Raw genomic sequence first — 27,814 nt, 5'->3', positions numbered from 1 at the left:
GGAATATCGGTTTTGAAATAAAGTATATGCCGTAGATAAAACCTGTTACATATTAATATTTAAAGTGATGTATGCGACCCTTATTTGATTTGGTTGTATTTCTAAACATTAAGAAGCACTTTTAGTTTCAGTGAATAATAATCTTCTTCGAAACAGATCTGACGTGAATTCCATGTATTCAACAAGGAAGTAGTATCAGTCGAGATATTAATTCAGGTTAATTCGTTCTTAAAGCAGGTACTGGACGCCCTTAGCGGATTAGTTGGTGTAAATAAATAGAAATGGTAAATGTATACATTTGTAATTACGATATATGTTGCTGACATTTGTTAACGGGTGTTATATTAGTTGACCTTGGATAAACAGAGGTAATGTTTGTTTGTCAGTATATCAGCTAGGCATTAGTGATTATCCAATACACAATTCATTTGAATCAACTCTGTTAAAATGTCATTTTAATGGCATCAATATAATTATGATTTTTCGTTAAATTTAAATTTAAATTCAAACACAATTTAAAAGTACTACATCATACATAAAATTATTGTTTTACACTAAACAACATAAACCTATGACGCTATGCTATATTTACTTGTCTAGCTACATGTATATATTATACTGAAGAGACTTATATCCTTTGTACATCACATCATATTCTGATCTTGATCAGTTTTTGTTTTAGGGACCTGGCGCAGAAATGAATGTTTGTAGATAAACATTTAATTGGAAAGAATCTAAATAAAAAATGAAGACCGGTTGGGCAAAAGCAAATACTGTGTAAGTTGAATTGTTATATAAGAGAAAGTATAAAATGTATATTTAAGATCAATGTTTAGGTCAAAAACTGACAACAATGTTACAATGTAACGACCATAGCTTACGGATTATATTCGGCGTGATGTGAATTATAATTATCTAACAAGGACGTACCGATCAAAAGGATTTGAGAGGTATTCCTACGTTCTATACCTAATCCACTATTTTACAAAGTGGGCAATGATATGTTTCAGCCGTTCTCAAAGTATAGTTCCATTTCTGTTATCTATTCTACTACAAACCTGAATACACAATCATTTACATTTTTAATATTAACAAAGAAATTTCATTGATCAAGTAAAGAGATGTGTGTAATTCTAATCATCTATCTTAAAGTTGGATCAGTCGTCCCTATAAATGTGACAAAGGAAATAATTGAAATAATAATTATAACAAAAAACAAACAATTAAAATATAATATTTCTTAACAATAAGTTAAATTTGCCGTAAAATAAAAACAAAACCATAATTCGTCATTATCTACAGTGATTCCGTAGTCAGTTCTGGTCCTATTATCTGGTCCTTAGTTACGGTGTGGTTCATCATGATGTGATCTCTTGTTGTGATGCCATTGGTCTAGTGGTTTGACTCTACTGGTCTGAACTGGTATATTTGGCCGTTACCATTCATCTGGTTTCTTTCGTTCAATCGTATTAGTATGGTATTAACATGTACATTTGGTCTATTCGTTCCCTCCGTTTGTTCTTTAAAATTCCTTGGTCACTGGTACATGACGAGAAACGCCCATGACGTGAACGTACAAACTAAAACGTTAACTAAATTAATGATATGTTTGTACAAAGTAATCGTAAGCACATCCGATCTGTAATCAATACAAACCTACCGAAATATATATTTACAACGATCATATATGAATAATTAGTTTGTATTACAAAAAGGTAGATTTGTTACGTAACTATAGATTGATAATAACATCATTTACAGCAGACCAAAATCAATAAAAGTTAGTGAAAAGGTAGGTACGATTGTATATAACGTTAAAAGCATTGACGTTAACATTTAAAGTTGCTTAACTTAATACACTGAAGACTTACAGCTCTGCTATATTAGATAACCATCGACCTTTAATGTAGATATGCGCAGAGGTTAAAACCGAAAGGAGTACTTTTATTTAGCTGCACGTGATGTTTTGGAAACATACAAACTTATATTTATTTAAAGAATTATATTTAAAGTAACTATAATCTATGACAAATTCTGTAATATCATTTATATGTTTAGCACTATATATTACTTTTCAGTCCGTCATTTCTGTTGTTCGTACTTACTTGTCAGTAAGGCATGGCAATCGTTTGATTAACTACGTGTTGAAAACATGATTAAGGAATGGTAGCCAAGACGAGACCTCCCAATCTAGCAATCATCAAAAAAAGTATCTGTGTGTATAATTGGCTATGATGTGAACATTAAACATACACATACATGTCTATTTATTGAACCCGGAAGTTCTATTTTAAGTGCGTAATTTCTTGAAGTAGACTATGCACTGACAGTATTTGCAACTCTATAATGTAGTGAGTAAGCGGCTTCACAATGTCGGGTGTTGGAGGGTACCTTCCTATTCTAATCCTAGCAACGTTCCTCTGTCAAATACTAACAGTACAGGTACGTTAAGTTGTTTATTTATCATTATAATTCATAGGAAACACCAAATTGATCTATAGAGGAGTATGTTAAAGCAATTAAAGAACTATTTTATTTGAAGTGTTGTAAAATGCGTAAATTATATTAAGCGCTTTCCTCATCTAACTTTCCATTATTTATATCTCTATTCATGTATTATTTATTTCGATATTATTTATAGGTTTATTTATTTATTGTTATTATCATTATTATCATTATTATCAACTTCCGTTGATTGTTTATTGCCAGCAACGATGAGTGAACAGTTTAAGTATATACTATAAAACGATGCTTATGATAAGCTGATAAGCTAGATTATCATTAACGCGCACCACAGAATATGTTCGTTGCCAGCTGCGTTCATACTACCGTATACGCCGTCAAAATCAAGGTCAATCCTTGTGTATACATAGAGTAATCACATCGATAGACGGTTTGTTTACTAATAAAAACATAATAACTATAAGGGATAGATAAAAAGCTCTCAAAATTTGATTTCAAAGAAATATTTTGTGATGTTGGAATGTGTTTTTGTTAGCGGTTCCTTTCATTGTCTCTCCTTTTGTCTTGCTTGTATCATCTATGTGTCTTTACCTCATTTTATTTGTGTTCTTCTCAGCATATCTTATTCCAGATTAATTTAAATGAAATCATCCCCAAAGCGCTTAACACTCAATGGTTGACAGCCGTACATATTCCACTGTTTACGCGAACGAGAGCGACAAGCTATGGTTTGTGCCCCCACTGTAATGGTGTTGTTGTATCTATTTTCTATCGTTGTGGAGTTGTATCTGTAATGTTTTATCTTTGGGTTTTTTATATTGATATTTTGTTTATCTTGATTTTAATATGTTTGGCTAAAGGGAACAGTGGACGGAAGCTGCGATATTTCAGAACTCCCGTTTGATAAGCTTAAATGTCAGGACATTAAGAACGACCCCGTGAAGCCTGTTAACGGTGCAGTAAGTTCCGGTCACATCTGCGTATATAAATGTTCTCGAAACCAGCAACAAACATGGGCGCATTGCAACAATGGGCAATGGAATGGAGAACCGGAAAAATGTAAGTACGAAACGTCTCATTTAAATTTGTACATTGAATCTAGAATTGTGATATTCATCACGATATGAACATGCTATTTGTCTCATTAAGAAATTCAAGTCCTTTCAAATTTACTATTTAAAAGTTGCTCCCGAAAACGAATCCTGTTGAAAATGAGGTGATGTACAGTATCAATATTCAGACGTATACTCGGAAAAGTAGTTATCTGAATATTATATAAGAAAATGCCGAAGAGTAAACAAAATCGAATTACGAACTGGAATCGATAAACAATGTCAACATATATAGAAACTATAGATTTACACCGGCACTTTTGAAAAAGTAAAAGGGAAGGTACGCGTCTTCTGGCTCATTGCCATAACCTTCCATGTAAACATAGGTCAAACCCAAGTAATATCAGGTTTTCAAAGTGAGATCCGGTGTAGTGACAACGAAACAACAGGACAAACATATGAACATGATATACACAGTCTATATAAATATCGCTTACGTTTGGTTTTTCTGCGTTTTACGTCCTATCAACAGCTATGGCCATTTAAGGACGTGCCGGGTTTCGGTGGTGGGGGAAAGCTGGAGTTCCCGAAGAAAAACCACCGACCTTCGGCCAGTACCTGGCGACTACCCGACGTAGGCCTCGAACCCGCGACCCAGTGATAAAGGGCTAGTGGTAGGGGAATGTCAGACGCCTTAACCTCTTGGCCTATATTAATATCGCACAAAGGAATATAATACTTCCTAAAAAGATCATGATGGCTGGCGACCATAAAAAGTGTTCATAGTCTGATTAATCTGTATTGTTCCAACTCTTCATTTTAGAAGGCCAGAAAACGGCTCAGTTTGACGTATGTGTATGCCAATAGTCTGCTGGAAAAAACTATTCACCGAACTCATATAAACGTCAATATTTACACTGTTATTTTATTCTAAAACAGTCATAGTGTGTACTTAGCATATTGACAGCAGCTTCTTGTATTCATTCCAGAAAGTTTCTTCTTCAAAACTAATGTTTGTATTTTACTTGTAAATACCATACCTTAAAAGGGATAAATTGTCTGTGTCAACAGCTTTATGTGTGTGTGTTGTTTTAATAACCAAGAATTGTACTGTACATATTGTATTGTATAGTAATGATTCTGACATCAATAAAAGGGAAATAACTCTAAGATACTCTCGGCAAGGTGTATTGAGTACCACATATTAACACTCTCACCATAGTTAGATCGTATAAGTTGCTTTTTATATGTCATGTACCCGGTTCATTGCTCGTTATAAGCTATAAATAACAATGAATGACGTCACATGAATGAACGGAACGCGTAAATGTATTCAATGTTTAAAGGTCTGGCACATTTAGTTAAAGAACGCTTAGCTTAACGATACTGATTTAAAATTAAACATTATGTATCTTAAACGGTTTAAAGAAAATGTCTAATACAGTGAGATAATAAGACGTGTATGTAGATTTATCACTTGGGTGATGTTAATGAGTGGAACACGGTCGATGTTTAGAGCGGCTTCCTGCTGGCATGTAGTCTCAATGTAAGACTATGCGACTTCCTGCTGGCATGTAGTCTCAATGTAAGACTATGCGTCTTCCTGCTGGCATGTAGTCTCAATGTTAGACAATGCGGCTTCCTGCTGGCATGTAGTCTGAATGTAAGACAATGCGGCTTCCTGCTGGCATGTAGTCTCAATGTAAGACTATGCTACTTCCTGCTGGCATGTAGTCTCAATGTTAGAATATGCGACTTCCTACTGGCATGTAGTCTCAATGTTAGACTACGCGACTTCCTACTGGCATGGAGTCTCAATGTAAGTCTATGCGACTTCCTGCTGGCATGTAGTCTCAATGTAAGACAATGCGGCTTCCTGCTGGCATGTAGTCTCAATGTAAAACTATGCGACTTCCTGCTGGCATGTAGTCTCAATGCAAGACTATGCGACTTCCTGCTGGCATGTAGTCTCAATGTAAGACTATGCGACTTCCTGCTGGCATGAAGTCTCAATGTAAGACTATGCGACTTCCTGCTGGCATGTAGTCTCACTGTAAGACTATGCGACTTCCTGCTGGCATGAAGTCTCAATGTAAGACTATGCGACTTCATCCCTTCCCTTTAAATAGCATTATATTTATGTAGAACGTATTAAATAGATATAATATCCGCCTCCTAAATTAAAAATAAACAACTGACGTCATACTCGTGTGGACACCTCCACAAACTTAATTACAAAAATACACACATCACATCAGAAGGGTAAATACGCCAACTACATGTACGTTCAAACTTATGTGAGCTTTAAATTAAGCTCATTGACCTTGTGTTTTGTAAATGGGTTCATATAACCTTTTTTATCATTAACAAATCTTCTTTTAAAAGGCATCCTATACTAAACAGTGCCCAATCATATACACGTATTTTCGTTTTAGTTACTTTTTGCAGTTAGCCCATTTAAAAAACATGCTTTTGTTGATAAAATTACCTTGTATTTTATTCTAAAATTGAAAATATTAGTTTGAAATTAGACAGCAATAGACATACGTTAAAGATTTATCTCCTTTTGTTAAACTGTTGTAAATTATATGGTAGTGTTTGATTAATTTTTTCTCTTAATCGCAAAAGTTTGATGGATAACACAAACTAACAAATCAAAACACAATATTATTTACCTACAGTGTTAAACCTCATACACTGGCAATCTTTTCACAACAGCATAATTTATGTATCACACTTCTTTATCTGTTTACCTGACTAGGCCTAGAAAACCCGTCATCAATCATTCATCATCGACCGAGGAGGTGGGGTCGCTTCTTTAGACGAGTCTTCAGAGCCATCAAATGTGTATTTGCACGGTGTAGTAAAGGACCTCGAGGTACGTATAGTAACTTTATAACTCTGTTTTTGAACGAATTTTACAGATCAAAATGATCATATAAAGGCGTTTGCGATTTATAACATTTAACTTTTGCAAATCATGAGGATATACACAGATTTACACTGCGATCACAGTTTATATTCTATACCAACACTCCCTGTTGTAGCTGGATGTTAGTTGTCATTTTGTAATATAACTTAATTCAAACGTCACAATTTTCTAATTGTTTGTTTCCCTAAAAAAAAAATATTGCTGTAATAAATTGGTTTTTGATTGAATTGATAAGGTAAAATGGAAAAAATACAAATGTAGTGTACAACTCGTTGTTAAAATAGATATAAAACCTCAACGATATAACAGTTTGTTTTATTAGATTAGTTTGATCACGTTTCGCCCTTACGCATTCGCAATTCCCAGGTCATGTTTTGCCTTTCTGAACCTCTCCAGAAGAAATGGACGAGAAACACCAAAGCTGATTTCTAGTGACTAAAGAATAATAATGGCGGGCAAACCAGATCTTTTTTACGTTTTTGTTTTTGTTTTATTTCGGTTTAATGACATATTTATTGTCCTTGTGAAGCATGGTTAATGTTGGGGAAACAAACTTCGTGATTCCCGTCAACAAGAGCGATAAATATTAAATATCATACAGTGTTATATTTGGATGATTGACTATATACACTCAGGAGACAGTACCCCTCCCAAGTTAACCTGTCCACCAGACCAAAACAGAAACGGTGATCCTTTCCAAACTCACGCAAAGGCTACTTGGGTCACGCCTACCGCATTGGACAGTCGTGATGGTACCGTTACGTAAGTGTAACACATTTTTAAGATGGTATCTTTTCAAATTTAAATCGTCCAAGAAAAAGATAAAGAACGACTTCCTCGAGATTATAATTTTTAACGCCTTTTTGTTTTACGATGATATTACATCTGGTCACTTCACTTATAACCAATTAATATAAGTACATAGCAAGATATGTTTTTGTTTTGTTTTTGTTACAGATTTCTTCATAAGAATTGTTTTACTTATCATGAACATGATTTGAAAGATGCAGCCACTACGGTAATAAACCGTAAACGTAAATAAATTAATATTCTGCGTGATTACATCAAAGATTATCAATAAGGGTTGGATTATTATTTTTCTTTGGTTAGAATATTCTGACTGATATACATGTATGTGTTAACAATCAAACACTTCTCATTATAAAACTGCAGTGTCTACCAGTCGACATCCAGAAGATCTGGATTTCCTATATCAGAACCCGGAGCGTCTATTGGTTTCTACGCAAAGGACAAAAGTGGCAACATGGCTAAATGCAGTTTCCGTATAAATGTCAAAGGTACATATTTACTTTCATTAAGAAAATATGCATGTAAAAGTTAGAAATTGTGCAAAACATTACAATAATAATTATTCATTTTCGAAATATAAGTTAGATAAGAATAGAATATTGAATAAAACACTAAGTGATGTCTTCACACTAGGCTTTTACTCTACATAGCTAATGTTGTGTTTTGTGTAAAGTTGAAGTATAAAATCATTAAAACTGTATGATTTATGATGATTGTAATATTTCTAGCGTTAGTATTAAAGTTTACGAGCAAGTCTGGTTTTATATATTAATAGAGAGACAACATGTATACAATATATATCAGACTACATGACATTGTAAACTTGTCATACATGTATTAATAATAATAATAATAATAATAGACTTTATTTAAATTCGATAACACATTGAGTCAATGACTCGTCTCACATGTGGTCGACATAAAATGTACAATATTTACAACATGGATATGACATACACGTACATACATAAGAAATTAAGTAACATATCACAGGTAATAAAACATTGTATTATCTTTAAAACAAAAAAAAAACAAAAAAAAAACAAAAAAACAACAACAAAAAAACCAACAACAACACACTCTTGCATCCTGTATCCAATAACAAAACTACGTAATACATATCACACATTGAGTCAATGACTCGTCTCACATGTGGTCGACATAAAATGTACAATATTTACAACATGGATATGACATACACGTACATACATAAGAAATTAAGTAACATATCACAGGTAATAAAACATTGTATTATCTTTAAAACAAAAAACAAAAAAAAAAAACACACTCCTGCATCGTGTATCCAATAACAAAACTACGTAATACATATCACAGATATATTGGTATGTGATATCACACAGGCTTACAATAAAATATGTCACACGTGTATTGGAAAATAAAAAGTTGGCTAAATATCATGCAATGCATAAATTCTCATGCTGCATTTTAGAAGATTTAAGAAACGCATAATGCGTCTAACATACATTCATGTCATTGTGACAAAGGGTAAAAAATTACAGAATATACGCTTATGTAGCGTGAGTTAATACCAAAGTGTTGATTAGGGCATTATGAATAGTAATTAAGATTAAATTCTAAAACTTCATTTAGATACACGTTTGTCATATTCCAGGTACTACAGCAGATAGATATTTCAGGAGGGAAAGGGGGTGCAGATTTTTAATTTTCTTTACACTTGTCTTTATAGATTACATTGAGATGTTTTTTACACTCGAACTTAAAACTGTTCAGTGATTGGCATTTAGAGACAGTGGTTGGCAAATTGTTCCAAAGTGTCGGTCTATTATATTTAAAAGAGCTTTTGAAATTTTCCGTTTTGTGTTTGGGTACAACATATCTACCTGCCGCAGCTGACCTGGTTTGAATAGTATGGACATTGCTCACAAGAGTATTGCAGTCTAGGTAATTTGGACATAGCTTGTTTATTACTTTAAACATCAGAACACATTCGTTATATTCAACTCTGTACGTAAAAGGCAGCCATTTTAGTTTTACAAACAGCTGTGCACCGGGAACAGTATAGTCGGCATCTAGTATAATCCGCAGTGCTCGTTTTTGAATTCTTTCAAGTTTGTGTACCAGTTTTTGAGAGCAATGTCCCCAAACGTTCGAGCAAAAGTCAATATATGGTAGTATAAAACAGTTGTGGAAAGTGATTCTTGCCGATACTGGTAAGAATTTCTTTATTCTACATAGTTGATAAATTTTATAATTAAGTTTCTTTAGGACGTCTTGTACATGTTTTTCCCAAGTTAGGGTGTCATCAATACGAACGCCTAACAGTTTTTCATTTTGTACAACTTCCAAGTTTGAATTTTCAGCTATAATATTTAGATTTTTCTTTAGTCTCTGTTTTTTTTGCTTACTTCCAATTAACATTACTTTGGTTTTATCAGTATTTATGACCATTTTGTTGACATCACACCATTTCTTTACATGATTAAAATCCGTTTGTAGACATGATTCGATAACATCCAAATTTGTGTCTGCTTTTTGCATTGAAGTATCATCTGCATACATAAAAAGTTCACAATGTTTTGAGCAGAGTGGCAGATCATTGACATATAATAAAAACATCAAAGGCCCAATTATGGAACCTTGAGGTACACCAGTTGTAATTTCACAGGCATCACTTAAAGAACTTTTGAAAGATACTTTCTGAAATCTGTTTGAAAGGTATGAGGTAAAAAACATAATGGAATTTTCAGAGCATCCATATATACTCATTTTCTGGAGTAGTATCTTATGGTCAACAAGGTCAAAAGCCTTACGAAAATCCATATACATTACACCGATGAGGTTTCCCTTGTCCAATTCATCATACCATCTATTTGTAAGTGCAGTAAGAGCAGTTTGACATGAATGCATATTTCGAAATCCTGATTGATTCTCAATGATTGGATTATGTTGGTTTAAAAACTTATAAAAGGTAGTCTGCACATGTTAAAATGTGTTGCACACTTTTATAGGGTTATTGAAGTAATAAATATTATTAACATCATACATCATAAAGTTTTAAAGATTTAATATCAAACTTGACACAAAACACTACATTAGCAGTGTAGAGTAAACGTTTTTGTGCACGTGTTGACAGTTATACGGTGCCCACGGCTGCAAAGGATGACTGACGGCTACGCGATTTGTCACAGAAGTGATGACATGGTACTCAGTTCCTACTGCAGATTCGGATGTTACGAGGGACATGAGCTAATCGGACCGAGCTATGCCCAATGCAAGTTGACAGGGCGATGGTCGTCATGGACACTTCAACAACCCAGCTGTCGAAGTGAGATAATCTGTAGATTATTCTCTAGAAATTTCAGGAGTTCTTTGAATTTCATTTATTCTACACATCATCGGGGCGTTATATATGCTAAAGATCAATGGCAGTAATGGATGTTGCACACTTTTATAGGGTTATATAATCATTGCACAAATCAAGATAACGTTAACGTTAGCAAATGTCTGTACATCACTTGCCGGTATTTAGTAAATTCATATAACTCTATTATCATATTAAACTGAACATATGTTATTTGCTGATCGAAGAACAGAAGTTTTTATTGAATATATAAAACTGTTCTATGTTACATTTTAGAACATTCCTGTGATCCACTTTTACCTTCTTCGCCATTGTTGAGCATCACACGCACAAACGGGGATTTGTTCCGGTCTATTGCCACGTTCTCGTGTGTGTCCGGATATGACGTACCAACGGGTGTCAGGCGTGCGGCGGTGTGTGGAGTTGACAAAACATGGAGTTCTACTGTTCCAAACTGCGTTGGTTAGTATTGGGTCGTAGACGTTTTGCAGTTAACAATTGCATCAAAATTTTGTGTTCAGGGTAGGGTGTTAATCGGTTGATTGAATTGGTTTTAATATATCATTTCATCTATATGTACAGTTTCCCACTATTTTTGTACCTTAAACAGGCTATATTTTCCAGAAAATCTATTGACCAAACAAATATCATGACTGGCAACGCAACTTATAAGCTCTCTGCTTATATTGTGTTTTTAGGGACACTCTGCGTTTACAATATAAAGACATGAACATGATGTTAATCTAATATATATAATGTCAAATTGCTTAGTATCAGTTATTGTCCATATATACATCTGACATTTTGTTTTATAAATGTAGACATTGAACCACCCAGCTTTAAACCGTTTCCGTCTTCAAAGACGTTCTATATTGCACGAAACGACAACACTGTGGCAGTATACTGGCAGGGACCGGAAGTAGAGGATAACTCTGGGGACACTTTAGCAGCAGAACAGAAGAATACTTGGCCTAACCAAGGCGACGCCCTCGCAGTTGGAACATACACTGTAACATATACAGCAACGGACAGTGAAGGCAATATAGCCAGGCCTCTCAATTTCAAAATCACCGTCAAAGGTAATGTATATATTGAAAATATAGACATAGAGTTGCCATTTGTTAAACGAACCGTTTTACGGTTTGTTCTTGATGTGATAGGACTCATTTTACCGATGTTGTAGCGTAGAAATTATTTCAAAATATGCCAGGGTAACATTTGTATTAGAAGTTTTGTATGAAATAGCAATGATTATTGTGGTGTTATGATTTACATTATAATTACATTGTAATTTGATTTTTGACAGAAATCAGGTGTTTCCATGTGTATCCAACTCCATATACATCTGTTATCTGTACGGGGAATCGCTTGGGATCTACGTGTAGATTTAACTGTTCAGATGGGGCCAAACTTAACGCTTCTTCGAGTGTGACCAGTTGTGATAGAGAGGGTAGTCCTCCGTACGGAGTTTGGGACTGGGGAACACAGCAACCATTCTGTGAATGTAAGTACACTTATTTCGTATATAAATTATGTAGTACTCAGTACAGACGCACTATATCATGTAAGTAAATTTAGAAAGCGATCTGTTCTTTAAAGCAACTATACTTGTATTCGAAAACAATCATGATAATAATATTCCGTGTGAAAACATTAGTTAAAACTTTTCATTGTTTCTGTATTGTTTATATTTGTTTTAACTACTGTTTACTTTTGATGAACCTCTTTTAGAATAATAAAATAACAAGAATAGCACAGGAAATAGTAAACTAGTGAATGTAGTTCTCCTGATTGATGTAAATTATAGTAAGCACAAACATTCAGACGTATATCTTAATATCACAAACACTTGAGTCAGGATCAAACTAAACTGAACTATTAGCATGTTAACTATTCGTGGATCTGATTTTGGTTCGACGTGAGGATATTGTAAATCATAATGTGGCAATATATTCATATATCTCAATTTAAAATATCGATCTTTTATAAAAACAAAAATTTAAACATTCATTACAACGAAGTTTAGAATGAAAGAAAAGTCTAGCTAACACTATCTCATGTGTAACCTTTTTATCACGTAGCTAGTTCCTACACAAACCTTATATATATGACATGCTTGCTTTATATTTAGTACCAAAGAATTGCCAGCTTCCTTCAGCGCCTGACAATGGCGCACTGGCATGCGACTACTGGTTAGGTGGGCGCTTCTGTCAGCCGCAGTGTCAGGTGGGATACGATATTTCCGCTAGAAGTACTTACACTGACCTTCTCATCTGTAATGATGACGGAAGTCATAACTGGCAGCTACCTCTCCCCAACTGTATGCGTGAGTATTTCAAATGTTTATAGCTTACTCACAACGTTGCATTGTTACATACGGCCATTTAAAAGACCAATCAGGCTATCAAAGGTAGACATAAAAAATTATACCATTATAAGTTATATATCTTTTCGTAATAATGAATTGGTACAATGTTAAAATATGTTCTTCTGACAGAAGTTGTATAAAACATCGGTTCTAAACTTAACTTCTATACACGATGGTTTAGTTTCAACAGCACTTTAGATTTTGAATTTTCATCTTTTTGACCTCATAGAAGCACATATGTATGAGTCATTGGACGAAAGGATGACCAGTTGTATGGTGTAGTGTTTTTCATTTTCACAATGCTGTTTCTATTACCAATGTGTGTATCTACGTTCATCTTCAATAAAATATCTATACTTTCACAAATCTAAACAGATGTGTGTATTTGCACAAATATCTTACAAGGAGTGTATTCTGCATCGCAAATATTTTCAGTATTAAAAATGTGTTGAGTACCAGAAACGCGTTAGGAAAATTGTTATTTCATATGACATGTGCCATGACATTTTTTGTTTTATAGCGTCATCCTCATCTGGCGGAACAAGAAGAACTGTTGAAGTAGTTTTCTTCACAGGGAGCTGTAGTGACGAGACCACACAAATAGAAATAAAACAAAACTTTATAAAGAAGCTGGTGTCCACTTCTTTCAGTCATGGTTGCGGCAGTTCTCCCAAGTGTAGTTGGAGAAACGTACAGGTAGGTTAAATGATGTGTGGCTTGATCATGGAGCTAATGGGAAAGTTAAATGAAAAGTTGCTAGATCAATCATTGTAATGGAATGCTACACAAAAACCATCCAGACAAAAAACATCTGATACGGGGCAAACATAAGTAAAAGCATTTTCTCTTAAGATATACAGTATCTACAAGTGTAGAGTGTTGTTTCTTGAAGATAAGTTGTACCTTTTTGTAAGTACACATTACCAGAAGTTTTCTTAGAAAATCTGCAGTGTTAAGCTGGAACGGTTGATAGGTAAGGTCTAATATGTCCACCTAAGCTCTTTATAGTTCTGGGATAAGTTTACATTCAGGTAAGAAATTGCGTATATAGGTTTGTATATTTAGACCAATTCACATGCTTTTTTATTTGCTTTATTCTTTTCGCAGCTAATATCAAGCCATTGAATTTTAAGGCAATTCAATGCATCAAAATTACTCATGACGTACCTACAATACACATGTATAGCACCGACGTTAGTTCAGCGTTTAACTACTGACGGGAACATTTAAATATGCAAGAGTTCAAACGAAAGTATCGATTGAATATCTTGACTAATAAATTTAGCAAGCTTGGAATATGTTAAGTATACTATATTACAGGTAATATGCGGCAATACAAATGGAAAGCGATCGACAGGCATTACAATCTCTTTTGAGATCGCGATGAACTCAACAGCTATGAACGAAGAGGAGTACTACAATCAATACATGGAATACGCGTCGCTTATTGAGACGTTGAAGGTAGATGTGACTTCAGGAACACTCACCTTACAGATGAATGATAATACAACTATGAAGGCTGCTGAAATGTTGATGGGAGATATCGGACTCCAATGTGTAGAAAACACTGTCGCCTCTACGAAAACGTTTTCATGTGGTAATTAATACAAACGAGCATGTCAGACTAAAAATTCTTTGATTTTAAAACCAGAACGAAATTAAGCCAATTTAAACTATTTAACATAAAACAACCCAAATGACAATCATCAGCGCAAGAGGACCTAATGAAAATTAAAAATTATAGAAAAAACAAAAACAAGACCTGATAAGAGCATCCCAATCCTACTCAACTCCATGGAAGAGAGCGAGTGTGTCTTATGCTATTTATTGTGCTGTATGAGGAGGTTCTGTTAAATAGCAGTTTTCTCTTTCAGTGGAGTGTCAGAGTGGGAGCTACTATGATGCCACCACCGAAGAGTGTGTTTTATGTCCAGTCGGTCAGTACCAGACAGAGCCCCGGAAAAGTACATGCATCCAGTGTCCATACGGCACGTCTACAGCTACGACAGGCTCCTCAAATCAGACCCAATGTCAAGGTAACTGTGAACAATAATCAATTGGAGTTTGATTAATTATTGTCTTAATTACTGAGTCCGACAATTTCGAGACAAATTGTAAATGCTACTCATTCCTTACAAATCCTAATGCTATTATCTATATGATGTTTTTCAAGCGTCTTGTCCTCCTGGTTCATGGTCTCCCTCCTCCTTACCTCCGTGCACCCCTTGTGACGTAGGGTATTATCAGAGTGAGTTCGGGGCCACAGGCTGCATCGCCTGTCCAGGGAACAAAATCACCAAGATCGATAACTCTTCATTAGAAATGGAATGCGTCGGTGAGCCTATTGATTTTCTGATATGATAAATAACAATGCAATTGCCAAATGACCTCCAGGTCTATTAAACAGTTTAAAATCATTGGGAATATTGATAACTGTGGTAACATATCCTGCTGAGTACAAAACGACTACTATTTAGTATGTATTGAATATAAGATTTTAAAAATCGTTTAATAATAAACACATGATGAACATGTAATCATGTGTCTGATAATTCAATTAACATAGTCCTACATATTGTAGGGACGTGTTGTTTGTTCGAAAGTTTAAAAATTATAAAAATGTGATATAAAACACTGTCCGTTCTGTTACGTATTTCCAGATTTCGATGTGTATTTCCCCGACAACCAGACCGCCGGCGTCCTACTCAGTAACAAAGAGGCTGTCCCTGTGATAGGATACACTGCAGTTTGGTGGCAGCAATGCAGTAGCGATTGCACAGGAGAGGTTTTTGTACTAAAAAATGAGACAGGGGCAAAATCCTTATCGATGACATTTGCATCGACAATGACAATCAGCGTTGAAGGGTAAATACTATTTACTTACTAACAGCACGCCATTTATGTAACCTGTTTCTTAGTTGTAACCTATTTGTGATTAGTATAATAATATATACTGCCATGAGTGTAAATGTCCACACTCTTTTAAAATTAGTATGATAACACCTGAATAAAATAGGCTTAATAAGCAACATATATTCTATTGGGCGAATTGTTAGACTTTAGTCTCTCGTATTCGCCCTTGACAGCTGCAAACAAATATGATAAACATCATCCTAATAATTTTGCCAAGATGAATTTAACTGATTGATAAGATTTTAATTGAATTTAATTCTTTGATTGATAAATCGTTCAATTCATCTTGATATCATATTTGTGACATCATGTATTAACTAGTGAACTGTCATTCTCAGCCATGGCTTCGAAAATTTTCATATTCGTTGGAAAGTGTTCCACAATATTAGTAAGATCTGAATGATAAATTGATAGTGTGATCTACGATATGCCAGATTGACATCGGCGTAGCCGGGCTATACCAATGAGCACCTTACGTTGATTATGATATCAGTATGACAATGCTATCATATTTTTACTAAAGACAGACAATTAGCAGTGGATTGGCTCCTCCTGACGATCGAGGATGGCATGTGTTCACGTTAAAAAGAAAACACACCTTCTTAGAATGTTTCATGGATATGTCCCTACTAGTTAACATGACCGGACTTGCGGAACAGACCGTCATTGGTGGTGTGACTCAACTAGGAGGTAAGAAATAATCGTTACACGTACTGAGAGGCCTATTTTACACCGAGCAAACAATTTTGTCATTTATGCTGTTATTTACTGTATAATTTAATAAAAAGAGAAAAACAATATTTGTAATAAATAAATGGAAATATCACATCACAAGAGAAAAATCATTAACATCGAATTCATATACACAAGAATGTTTTTGGGTTCCTCATGGCGCAAATATAACTTGTCCACAGCCCTCATACATTGGCATCTCTGTTTCTTTATTTGCAAGATTGGCTATCAGTTTCTAAATTTCTCTCACGGAAATCGAGATATACGAAGCAAGTCCTGAAATACCGAATCACGTAAACATATATGTAAAAGGAAGCAATTCTGTTACTCTTATGAAAGCGAAGATCACATTAAGAAATATGGAATAGTCGTCAAATCGATATCTACTATAGTGGTTTAACATGTTGGGAATCATTATATTATACATTCAAGAGATGTTAACGTTGATAAAGATGTCGGAGATATTTTAGTTCTGATACTAATTTCGTCTTTAGGAATTTCTTTCGAAGGAACTATATCACAGTTCAACATTTTCACCGAATCGATTCCATTAGCAACCGACAAATGTTCGAACGACATGTCTGGCGATGTGATTAGCTGGAGAAGCATCCTCAATGCCACAATGAATGACGCCTTCATACAAATCCCTAGTGTGTGTGACGGTATGTATGCTAAACATATCAAATGATTTCAAACATTAACTGATTTTATTTTTTCGTAAAAGCTTTACACATATTTTTGCTCTTTCTATAATGATCTGGTGCCTAGGAGACATATGATATCCAATGGTCTCGGTGTTTATAGAGCCCCACAAAAATATAACCGCTATTAATAGGAATAGAATCAATATCAACCTCTATTAATCACTCTTCTTGGACCGGATGGCAGAGCGCAGGAGGACTTGATATGAGAGCATATCAGAGTCAATGAAAAAAAACCAAGAGGTTGGGCAAGTGACCCCATTATTTTTCTGTTCAGGGAATTAAACCCCAGCCGTCTCTTTGGAAGGCGAGTGATCTATCCACTGCGCCACCCCACCCCCACTTATAATAGGATAGCATCTGCGAAATATGCATATATAAATACCTATATTAATCATATCATTTTTATTCAAAACAGATGTAAATGAATGTGATTCTAGTCCATGTTTCCGTGGTAACTGCACTGACGACTACAATAGCTACCAATGTAAATGTGAGGTTGGTTTTACCGGAAATGACTGTGATGTTGATTTAGACGACTGTGAGATGAATTCCTGTCAAAACAACGCCACCTGTCAGGACAGTGTTAATAATTACACATGCCAATGCTTGCCGAATTTCACAGGAGCACTCTGTGAAATTGCTATGGGTAAGTTGGCCCGCATAAACCATATATTATGACCATAAGTTTGCGATAGGATCAGAATAGTAGTGTCACAGTCTGAAGAATATGTCGCAAAGTACCAAGTTTCTTCATACCAGAATCAAATAAAGAAAAATAAATTTGCAAATAAACTCGATTCGTATTTACTTGAAGCAGTTAGACAATTACTATTGCAATACCATGTTTGTATTACATTGCAGTTGACGGCGACTGGAACGAGTACAGCAACTGGACAGAATGCAGCGTGACCTGCGGTAATGGGACACAGATACGTTTTCGAGCTTGTGACAATCCCGCCCCGGACAATGGCGGAGCTGAGTGCTTTGGTGATAGTAACGAGACGAAAGTGTGTGAACAGGAAAGCTGCCCAGGTAACTGACAATGAGCTGTTAAATTCTATAGAAAGCAATGAGGAAAGCATGATATTTATAAGGGTATAAATCTGTATTCATTTTCTTATTGTAAAATCAAATAAACAAAGTTGAGGCTACAAATGCTTTTTGTATACGTCATTCATATTTTAATATTTTCATGTTGGCTTTTCAACTCTTAAACATACGTTTAAAATAACTGAAGTACGTTTGATCGTTTTGTTTACTCTCAGTGTGTGGAGAGCTAGTTCCACCAATTAATGGCTCCCTGAAATGCATCAATGATGGCGTGGATAACGTGTGTGAACTGGAATGTGACGTCGGATATGTGACGGACATCCCAATTCCTGATAACTACTCATGCGGCAACTCTACCTTTGATCAATGGGATTTTAAACTTGAAACCAACGTCTTCTCGAGACTTCCGTCCTGTGTAGGTTAGTATTTTCCGTCTTATTTCTTCAACAACAGCAATAAGCGGGAGAGCAAAATTATAAAGTGTGCATGATCAGCGAAATTTTAAATATTACATACTATTTTCAATAAAAATATCAAAAATAAAATTTAAAAAATCATTCATTATATGTAAAAATATTCGCTAGCTTAGTGTTAGGTCTCCTTAGACGAGTTTATGTATGAAACAAACAGTTGATTTCGCATTTAGAATTCGATATACTAGATACAGTATCGTCATTTTAGGACGGTGTAATCGAAAATTGGTCTAAAACCGCCGAAAAACAATCGAGAGAATACCGACGTGTCAACATTACCATAATACGAACTCAAATCGTTAAAACTAGGGCAAGATATGAACAAAGGAAAGATTTACAATGAAATCATTGGAAAAGTATAAGGAGAAAAGACCGGTTGTTCCAGAAGCGTAAATGTCTTCTGCTTCTTTGCTGATTGCCGCTGCGTAAATCGAAGTCATCTCAAAGTAATGTCGCGTCCTTAAATCGAGAACTGGGTAATTGCCAATAAAACAAAATACATGGATTTAAAGAATTTGAGAACCACTCGGTTGTCTTAGATCCTTTGCGTAACATTGAGGTTATAACGAATGGAGTTTAGATATATTAGATCACAGATTGAAAATGTATTTATTTTTCTACTTATCTTTTCAAGAAACCATTGACCCTGATGACATGAGGGCAACTCGAACGTCTTACTATCACGGTTTAGACTGTAATACCCTCAGCACGAACACTGACACTCGGATAGCTGTGATTGGAAAACTTGGGGCTGTAGTTGAATCACTGACGGGTGTCAAGAATAATGACTGCAAGGAAGATCAGAAGTACATCAATACGTGTGAGAACAGACGAAGACGAGATACTTCTTCTGAATCTGCTGCGTACACCATCGTACTCCACTGCGACTCGAAATCAAGTACAATACCATGTTATTATACGTCTCCGTAATGCATATTCATTTACGTTAGTACAATATCCATATTCATAACATGCTAACCGTATTTTATTATGTCATAATTTTAAACAATTAGATAACCTAGCTTTGAGACAAGTACATTTGGTGAATCTATAAAATGTGTCAGTGTACATGTGAACTTATTCTTAAATCAATAACATGTCTTAGGTATAATGCTGGTCGTGCTGTGGTTCTCTAAAGAATTCTGCTGACTAATCTGTAAATGCAAGTTTCTGAATTCATTTAATTAAATTTTACTTAATTCTTATTCCAGAAGGAGCGTCTGAATGCTATGAAATTTTGACGCAAGCGGTAATCGGTTTGGAAAGTTTAGAGGAGCAAGGCGAAATGAATGTCGTTATAAATGGTATTGAATACACTATCAACGTTAGTCTGTCAGAAGCCGATACAAGTCTAAATTGCCCAACTGGAATGGTAGAAGTGCTTTCCTACTGTGGTAAGTAACACTAAATGGCATTCTTATAGAAATTCTGAGAGTCAATTTCAACAGAGCTAGATTGAGATTCGAACCTTGGACCTCTGATCACAATAAGGTCGCTTTTACTAAATGAGCTTCCGTAACGTGATATATGCGTTGTCCATCCTCGCTACGCTGGCTACAGATACATCAAAAACGTAATTGTAAAGAGGTTCCTCTACGTTTTAAAGTCCTTAGTTGAATCATCTATCGTTTTGCCTGTGGTTTGACAGAGATCCTTAAGTAGTATCATTTTAGGAAATATTTCTGAATGCAAAGTATTTATGATAAAAGAGAAATCTGATTAAAATCATATGTTACATGGCTTCGTTAACTTCGTACTACGCCTGAACATCTGAGTGTGCCGCGGTCAGGGTCACGTTCAGGTGACCTTTCTATTTATAAATACTCATTAAATTTTGACCAATCAGTAACCCTCTTTCAAAAGGGCGCTCGGAGATGTAACAAATATGTCGGACATTGATGAGAATGATGCGAAAGTTCTGAAGTTATTTGAGATTGATCGTCTGAAACCCGAACAGAAAAAAAATCGAAGCTTTATTAGAGAAGAAAGACTATGGTTGTGTTGCCTACGCAATATTACCCAATGGGTACGTTTTCCTTGGCGTCGTAGAAACGTCAGTTCCCGCCGCATATTTGTTTTGGAAAACTAATCTGTTCGATACCCCTCGCTATTTATCTATCAACCATGATATTCCGATTCGCTGGCAAAATTTTGCCAGCGCGCCTCTGATTGGTTCATCTAAAGGTCACTTGAAAGTGACTCTGACCGCGGCACATTCAGATGTTCAGGCGGAGCCATGTAACAGATGATTTTAATCGGTTGGATAAAAGAGCTTTGATTCAATTCATAAGAGTCATTTAAACTTTTTATAACTTAAGTTCCGTGTGGACCTGGCCGTTATTACTCGGAAGATGAGTGTGCCTTGTGTGATTTTGGATTCTACCAGGACGCCACACAACAAACGTCGTGCAAGGCCTGTCCAACAGCTACATCTACGGAGGGCACCGGCTCCATCAGCGCCGCCGAATGCACTGGTTAGTTCTACATATTAATTATGATTGACTAAACATGTACATATACTGAATATACCATAGTAAAAACAAATACCCTCATTTCATCCATATGTTCTGTTTGAATTTATAAGCATTTTACTGCAATCAATATAATGTTATATGCAAACAGATTAGGACATTTGAACGGCTTATATTTTGCTGACGTGCAAAAGTTTTGTTTACTTTTTTCAGTTGTATTGCCTGTTGAGGACTCTGTGATAGACTCATCTGTACTTGCAGGTAAACAAATAGACCGGTTGAATATCTGCTTGATTTGTACTGACCTAAATGTGAAATAGATATGTTAAATGAGTAGTTAAGTGGGGAAGACACCCGAAATAGTGGGTTTTGTCATTTTATAATATGCTCCCTTCTGAACGAAAAATGGTGCAGAATTATACCGTAGTCCTGAAAACCAAACGATGACATACAGGTATTTTGTTTGCTTGCTAAAAACAATATTTCTGATACTTACATAACCACAAGTGTGACTCTGGAAACATCCTCTGTCTACTAGGGGTTTCCTACACGTCCAGTGGTCAGGTAGTGATAATATATGGTAGTACAAAGGATAAACTGTTTCTATATTGATGATATATATTTTGTATTATGCTAACACTTAAGTATTCAATCGTGTTGAGGTAACGGTTTCTACTACACAAGTTATGTTCGTGAAAAATATTAAATTCACAGCTTCATTTTTACTTGTAGTATGTTCTCTAATCAGATACAAATAAAAGATCAAAGAATACTACTTGTTAACACAATGTGTTTAATTTTGCTACTGCGTATTTAATGTTTCTGGATAACAGCATAAGTAAAATATAAGATCGAAATAGACAGCTTTCGAATTCAACCAATGATTAATTTACCCGGTATCTTATTCATTTATTATGTGTTTTTTTTTCAAATTCTCATATTTCTAAAAACTGAAGTTATTTACGTATTGTACAAATTGTATCAATTGAATTCTCTGTTTAATCAACTTAGATAAATATTTCATATTATTTCCAATTGTTATACTACATTGTTGATTTGACTGTACCATTAACATCATATGCGTGGAATGTTTTGTTAGCTAAGCTCACCCGTAGTTATCATCCATAGCGTTCTACAGCTAATATAAGAAGAACGGTCTTTAGAGTAGGACATCAAGCGCAAGTTTACATATTGTCTCGTCTATTTATAAAGACAGAAGTTAATTACATCGCTCTTCTTTCCGATTAACAGTTGGTGTAATTGCTGGAATCGTTGCCGGAGTAGCACTCTTTGTCCTAGCCGTCGCTATATGTACTGCAGTGAGACTGAAGTGAGTATTGTTTTATAGATGATGTGTCGATTGGTTATTTCAAATATATTCAAATTGCTTTGAATAGTTTTGTTGTCGAGTAATGGCATGGTATGCATTTTAAGTTCTGTTGCGTATTTGTAGTATATAAGGACGCTTAATTCTTTAAATCATAACTAATCGGTAGTGAAGCGGACGTTTGACAAATCAATCAATCAGTTTAATCACTCAAGCGTAAACGTCTCTGGTTGCTCTTGATCTCCTCACATGATTTTTTGTTGTTGTAAATAACACAAAATGATAAGTAACAGATAATAACAGTAATGACGTGCGAAACGGAAAACAACGCGCATTTTCATGATGTCACGACTGTCACAAACAATTAAATTTGAAAATAGAGCGCATTGGTCCTGGGTTTTCACATCGGGCTAACTACTGCAAGTGTGAATAGGACGAGGATCTAATGTCACTTTGTACTGAACAAATGATCACAAACTACTTGAAAGTGGCCTTATTAAAAAGGAGCGACGTTTTTACACAAGTCCTATCGTGACATGGCGTCATCGTAACAGTCGCTTTAATTGGGATCCTGCACGCCGTGGGTGTTCCACTAATTAGACATATTTTTAAGGGATCAATTCGAATCAGATTTGTATAATGGCGATGGTAAAACGTCACCCTAAAGACGTCGTTGGAATGAAAGCTTTAGAACTGCTGCAACGTCAAACAGGAATATTGTTTCGCAGTAGTGTTAGGGTCTTGAACAATAGATATATGTATCGGGAACCCTTTCAAAAAGTAATGTCAATGTAGCTTTGTAAATGGAGTGCTTTATGGAGACAAATATTCAGCCAGTTTATAGAACGCAATGAAGTCGGCGTTTTGTTTTTTACAATATAACGCACCAAAGTATACCAGTCGAGTCACCAAAGATTTTCTATAGCAAAATAATGTTAAGATGTCTGATTGGCAATCTGAATCTGAATCTCTCGATATGTCGCCTATGTAACACAGTTGCGATGTTCTTGGACGTCGCATGGCGATGTGAAAATCAGCCATCTTCCTTGCAGGAGTTTGCGGAACCGTTCATCAATAAATAAGACATCTTCTCTCGCAATATCTGTCTTTCGTACACGGTACTAGTTATGTGAAGTACAAAATTAATTCTCATCTTAACTTGTTTGACTTCAAATAAATAAACAATAAATAAATCAAAAAAAAGTTTGTTCGATGAAACCAAGGCGAAATATAAACAAAACAAAGATTGCATGGCGACCTTTAAGAAATACAAGCTAACTAATAAAAACGTGTCCTGGAAAGTTAGCCATCTTGTGATACAAACAAACATTGTCAAACATAACAGAGAGTTCGATTATAAGTTATTGAATAAATCATTTTTTTGTTTACAGAAAATCAAAAAAGAAGATATCGGATTCAACACTGTTTCAACGGCCAAGTGCTCTTCATAAAGGCCTTACGAGAGAATCGACTACTGCAAGGTTATTTATATTCATGACAGTCATATAGTATTTACAATTACATGTATTGAATACATACATGTACCGTAATACATGTTTTAAAGGGAGAATCTGATATCTGCATACTATATATGTAAATACAATATACAATAAAAGAGGTTCATTCATGTATGAACATGTTTTTTCCCATCAAATAGAAGGTTACAAACATTAATTACTCATTAACAATTGTATTTTTTTTAAAGTTGCATGTACCACTTAATCTATTTTCAGTGTAATGAGTATCACAGACATCGACAGTTATTACCCGACCCGTACAGATACTACCGCAAAAACGAGATGGAATTCATCTAGGTATGGTTTGAAATATTTAATTAATCAATATTTACTAGAGTCCTTCCGATGACTGAGTGAACGACAAATATAGATAGGGTCATCCGGTCTTGTTTCTAGTCATCTGAACAGATCACTTATGTGAATGACCTTAATTCCCAACTCAATAGTTATAACTGTGTAAAGCTTAATTAATGAAGAATAAACAACGTTAAATCTTTTCAAGTTTAATTATGTAAGCAGTTTTATAATTTAACTAGGTTATATTATATCCCTATAATTTGTGTATATGCGTTCAATCTATTTCAGTCTGAAAGACGACGACTGCATGTTAGAATACCAATCACCCTTATTTCCCAAGGGTCACTTGATACCACCATTAACAACTGAAGCCCCACATCTGATACATATGACCCCGTTACCTGACAATCAAGCACCGTTTTTTAGTCGGCAACAAACACAGAGGATTGGTTCTATGCCACCGATTACTGGGCAGGTTGATACAAGTATATCGACGATAGACATTTTACCCATTGGAAATTAATATCATCAATGATTTCGGTTTGATAAACTTCGATTAAGTAATGTTTATTGCTTTATTATCAACTTCTCGGTATATAAAAGCAGCTTATCAGTTTTGAGTACACGTTAATCAAATGTTACAAAAAAGCAATGCATTTGTGATTGTTTGCAAAGTAGCTTCAATATAACATATCAACGATTAATAATGTGTTGTTTCTATCATCAAGTTGTTTGTATTAAATAAGTAACTGCAAAAGGCAGTTAACTTAGTTACCAATGCAATTGTTAAATGTTACAAATGCGTATAACATGAAAGAGGACAAAAACAGTTTTTTTTAAGTTTTTAAAGCTGAATCATGCAATCAATGGCAAAGCAGAAAAACACATTTTCGCAAAATCATACAAATCCTTACCATTAACACAAAAAATATATCTTAATACCGAGATTGAACAATATACTATTTTGTGTGTGTTATAACCCGTTCTGTTTTACTGTTTTGATGAGGAATAATTTATCAGACGAAGTTCGTTTTGAAGCGAATATGTGTACACAAGTATCAATAATTCCGTCCGTTTAATTCTTACTCATTTCGTTCAGTTTCAGTACTAAGGCGCTGAACACTGAACGGCACTGGCTCTGCTACGGCCGTTAATATAATTAGACAGTTTGTCGAAAATATATTTTACCATTTTTCTTGAAATATATTTTCACATGTATAATCAAAACCGTAGTTTCAAATCATAATCAGTTTATTATCGGTTTCTCTTTAACCTAGTGTAGAAAAAAATACGTTAAAAAACATGGAATTTTGGAATGTTCCAGGCTATAGTTATCAATTTAACAGACCGGAATGTTAAAACCAAAAAAATTGTGAAAAACATTACGCTAAAACCCGTTGTCTGGTTATTCGTATTGTATAATTTACTTATAACTAATAATTATCGAAGGTCCTTAATTGACACGTAGCGCGTCGCAAAATTGTACAAGTGTTGTTATTTGAGTAAAATATTATTAAAAATGAAATATGTAGGGATTTCTTCCAAATTGTGACTGAATTTTGTCTAAATTCATATATGCGCGGTATGGAACACACCACAAAAAAGATTGTACGCAGAGAATATACAATTACAAATGTATATGAGATACAAGACATAAAACACTTGCTAAATGACACATTTTGGAGGTTTTATACCTATATGTTTTACAAAATATTATTTATATATTTGACAATTGTTATTGTTTTAATTATTGCTCATTAAAGCTTACTTTTATTTGTCACCTTTTTTAAATATCAACTTATCAGATATGTGATTTACATTGACGTCAGGTGTTAAACGATCTTTGACACATGGAGATATATAGGATCTTACATGAGTTTCCATTTCATATGAGATTTATCAAACCAGTCTTAGTATTTTTCAAGGCGAGTTAAAATGAAAACTTTGTGACGAGTTTCATAAATTGCATTTGAAATGAATACGAGTGTAAGCTTTAAGGATGTACAATGTACTCGTTTTGATCTCGTGTAACAAGTTTTTGTAATAATTAAAAAGTTATAATCAATTTTAATAGCAAACACTAAGCTTAAAATAAGTGTCTAAAAACTAGATGCCAATTGTTTAAAGAAATTTGAAAAATTACGAATTTGGCGGCAATCTTTAAAATGTTATTTTTTTGTACTTCACGAAAGACTAAAATTTCGCCTTTTTTTGAAACGGGATTGCTCACTTAAATCGTCAGTATGTCGCCATTTTTTAATGAAGCAATTTAAGTTTGCTGTACAACTTTATAATGTTCAGTATAATAAAAATAATATGTAACAAAGTCGAAAACTACATATTTATACACAAACAACAAAGGCGTGGTTTAAGTTTATACATATATTTTTTAACATGTTAAACGATATTAGGTCATGTATACATTCATCACACTCACTGCTCTGTCATCCTATACAGTACAACTGTAACACTCCCTCTGTCAATCCAAGAAAATATTATTATCATTATATAACATTATAATACATCAACACATACAAAAATATTTAACATTCGGCCTTAAATGGGGGCTGGCATAATTTAAGCTAACGGTAATTCAGCTCACTGGGAATGACATGATATTATATGATATTATGCAATATCTATATACTGTTGCTTTCATGTCCCTGTGGCTGAATTACTAGGAGTATGCATGGGGATTATAGACCGAGTATGTAAAACTGTAGTGTATTGGAGCCGTGAGTCTCGAGAGGTGAGTCACCTCAGAGCCGTGAGTCTCAAGGGAAAACCTATGTGCCACACTCGGTCCGATGAACCCCAACTCCACTTAGATACAACCAGACTGCAGGTCCGACAGCTGTACAGCCCAGCCCAAGAGCCGTGAGTCTCAAGGGTTTCTTCGCCGTGAGTCGTTTAAACAGCCTGATTGTTTAATACAAATGTATACTTTTTGAATAGTTAGTAATATAATACTTGGGGCCAAAGAACGTAACAATAGCCAGTGAAGCCGAAAGGGTTATTGAGTAGTGGATAGCCCTTTAAGACCTGTTATCTATATATCATGCCAGCTCCTAATATTATGCTTGAAGTACAAGTACGTAACTGTTGGAAGAACAATAAATACTAAATAACTTGTTTATATAATACACAATGTATATATCTGAATAAAGACTGGTGGCTGGGGATGGTGTGCGGTTCGATGAAGTTGAGTTGTCTAATGGTGGTACGTCTTTCACCCAGCAAGAACATTTTAAAACTGACTCGGGTGACGCTATGTATGTTAATTGTCTTAATTTCCGCGCGAAATTCCTGCAACTTGATTGGCTAAGATGCTGATGCTGACCAGTGGTCAATGATCTTGGCCT

The 27,814-nt window shown here is 34.8% G+C and overlaps 1 protein-coding gene across 1 annotated transcript; it reads left to right on the top strand.

The window, feature by feature from the left end:
- Positions 1 to 223: 223 nt before the first annotated feature.
- Positions 224 to 27,808, top strand: LOC110449123 (sushi, von Willebrand factor type A, EGF and pentraxin domain-containing protein 1-like). The gene is made up of 30 exons (XM_021495761.1): positions 224 to 284; positions 683 to 777; positions 2,353 to 2,442; positions 3,324 to 3,522; positions 6,277 to 6,393; positions 7,083 to 7,209; positions 7,621 to 7,745; positions 10,373 to 10,564; positions 10,877 to 11,062; positions 11,422 to 11,679; positions 11,907 to 12,104; positions 12,732 to 12,926; positions 13,489 to 13,664; positions 14,289 to 14,565; positions 14,843 to 15,004; positions 15,142 to 15,303; positions 15,629 to 15,833; positions 16,405 to 16,571; positions 17,108 to 17,275; positions 17,733 to 17,963; positions 18,179 to 18,349; positions 18,583 to 18,786; positions 19,475 to 19,738; positions 20,052 to 20,234; positions 21,159 to 21,314; positions 21,525 to 21,572; positions 22,563 to 22,641; positions 24,030 to 24,119; positions 24,372 to 24,452; positions 24,741 to 27,808. Exons 3-30 carry the CDS (start codon positions 2,371 to 2,373, stop codon positions 24,973 to 24,975), a joined length of 4,728 nt encoding a protein of 1,575 aa, XP_021351436.1. The 5' UTR covers positions 224 to 284; positions 683 to 777; positions 2,353 to 2,370; the 3' UTR covers positions 24,976 to 27,808.
- The last annotated feature ends 6 nt before the right edge of the window (positions 27,809 to 27,814 follow it).

Source organism: Mizuhopecten yessoensis, unplaced genomic scaffold, assembly GCF_002113885.1.
Source record: "Mizuhopecten yessoensis strain PY_sf001 unplaced genomic scaffold, ASM211388v2 scaffold4505, whole genome shotgun sequence".
Taxonomy (NCBI): domain Eukaryota; kingdom Metazoa; phylum Mollusca; class Bivalvia; order Pectinida; family Pectinidae; genus Mizuhopecten; species Mizuhopecten yessoensis.
Note: the sequence above shows the minus strand (reverse complement) of the source record. Positions and strands in the feature narration are given on the sequence as shown.

What these genes read in the sequence shown, in the direction of transcription:
- LOC110449123 (XM_021495761.1), top strand. Translation starts at nt 2,371, where the DNA reads ATGTCGGGTGTTGGAGGGTACCTTCCTATTCTAATCCTAGCAACGTTC. An exon ending in TACGAAAACGTTTTCATGTG is followed by an intron (nt 14,566 to 14,842) that starts GTAATTAATACA and finishes TTTCTCTTTCAG; the next exon opens with TGGAGTGTCAGAGTGGGAGC. An exon ending in AATCCCTAGTGTGTGTGACG is followed by an intron (nt 17,276 to 17,732) that starts GTATGTATGCTA and finishes TATTCAAAACAG; the next exon opens with ATGTAAATGAATGTGATTCT.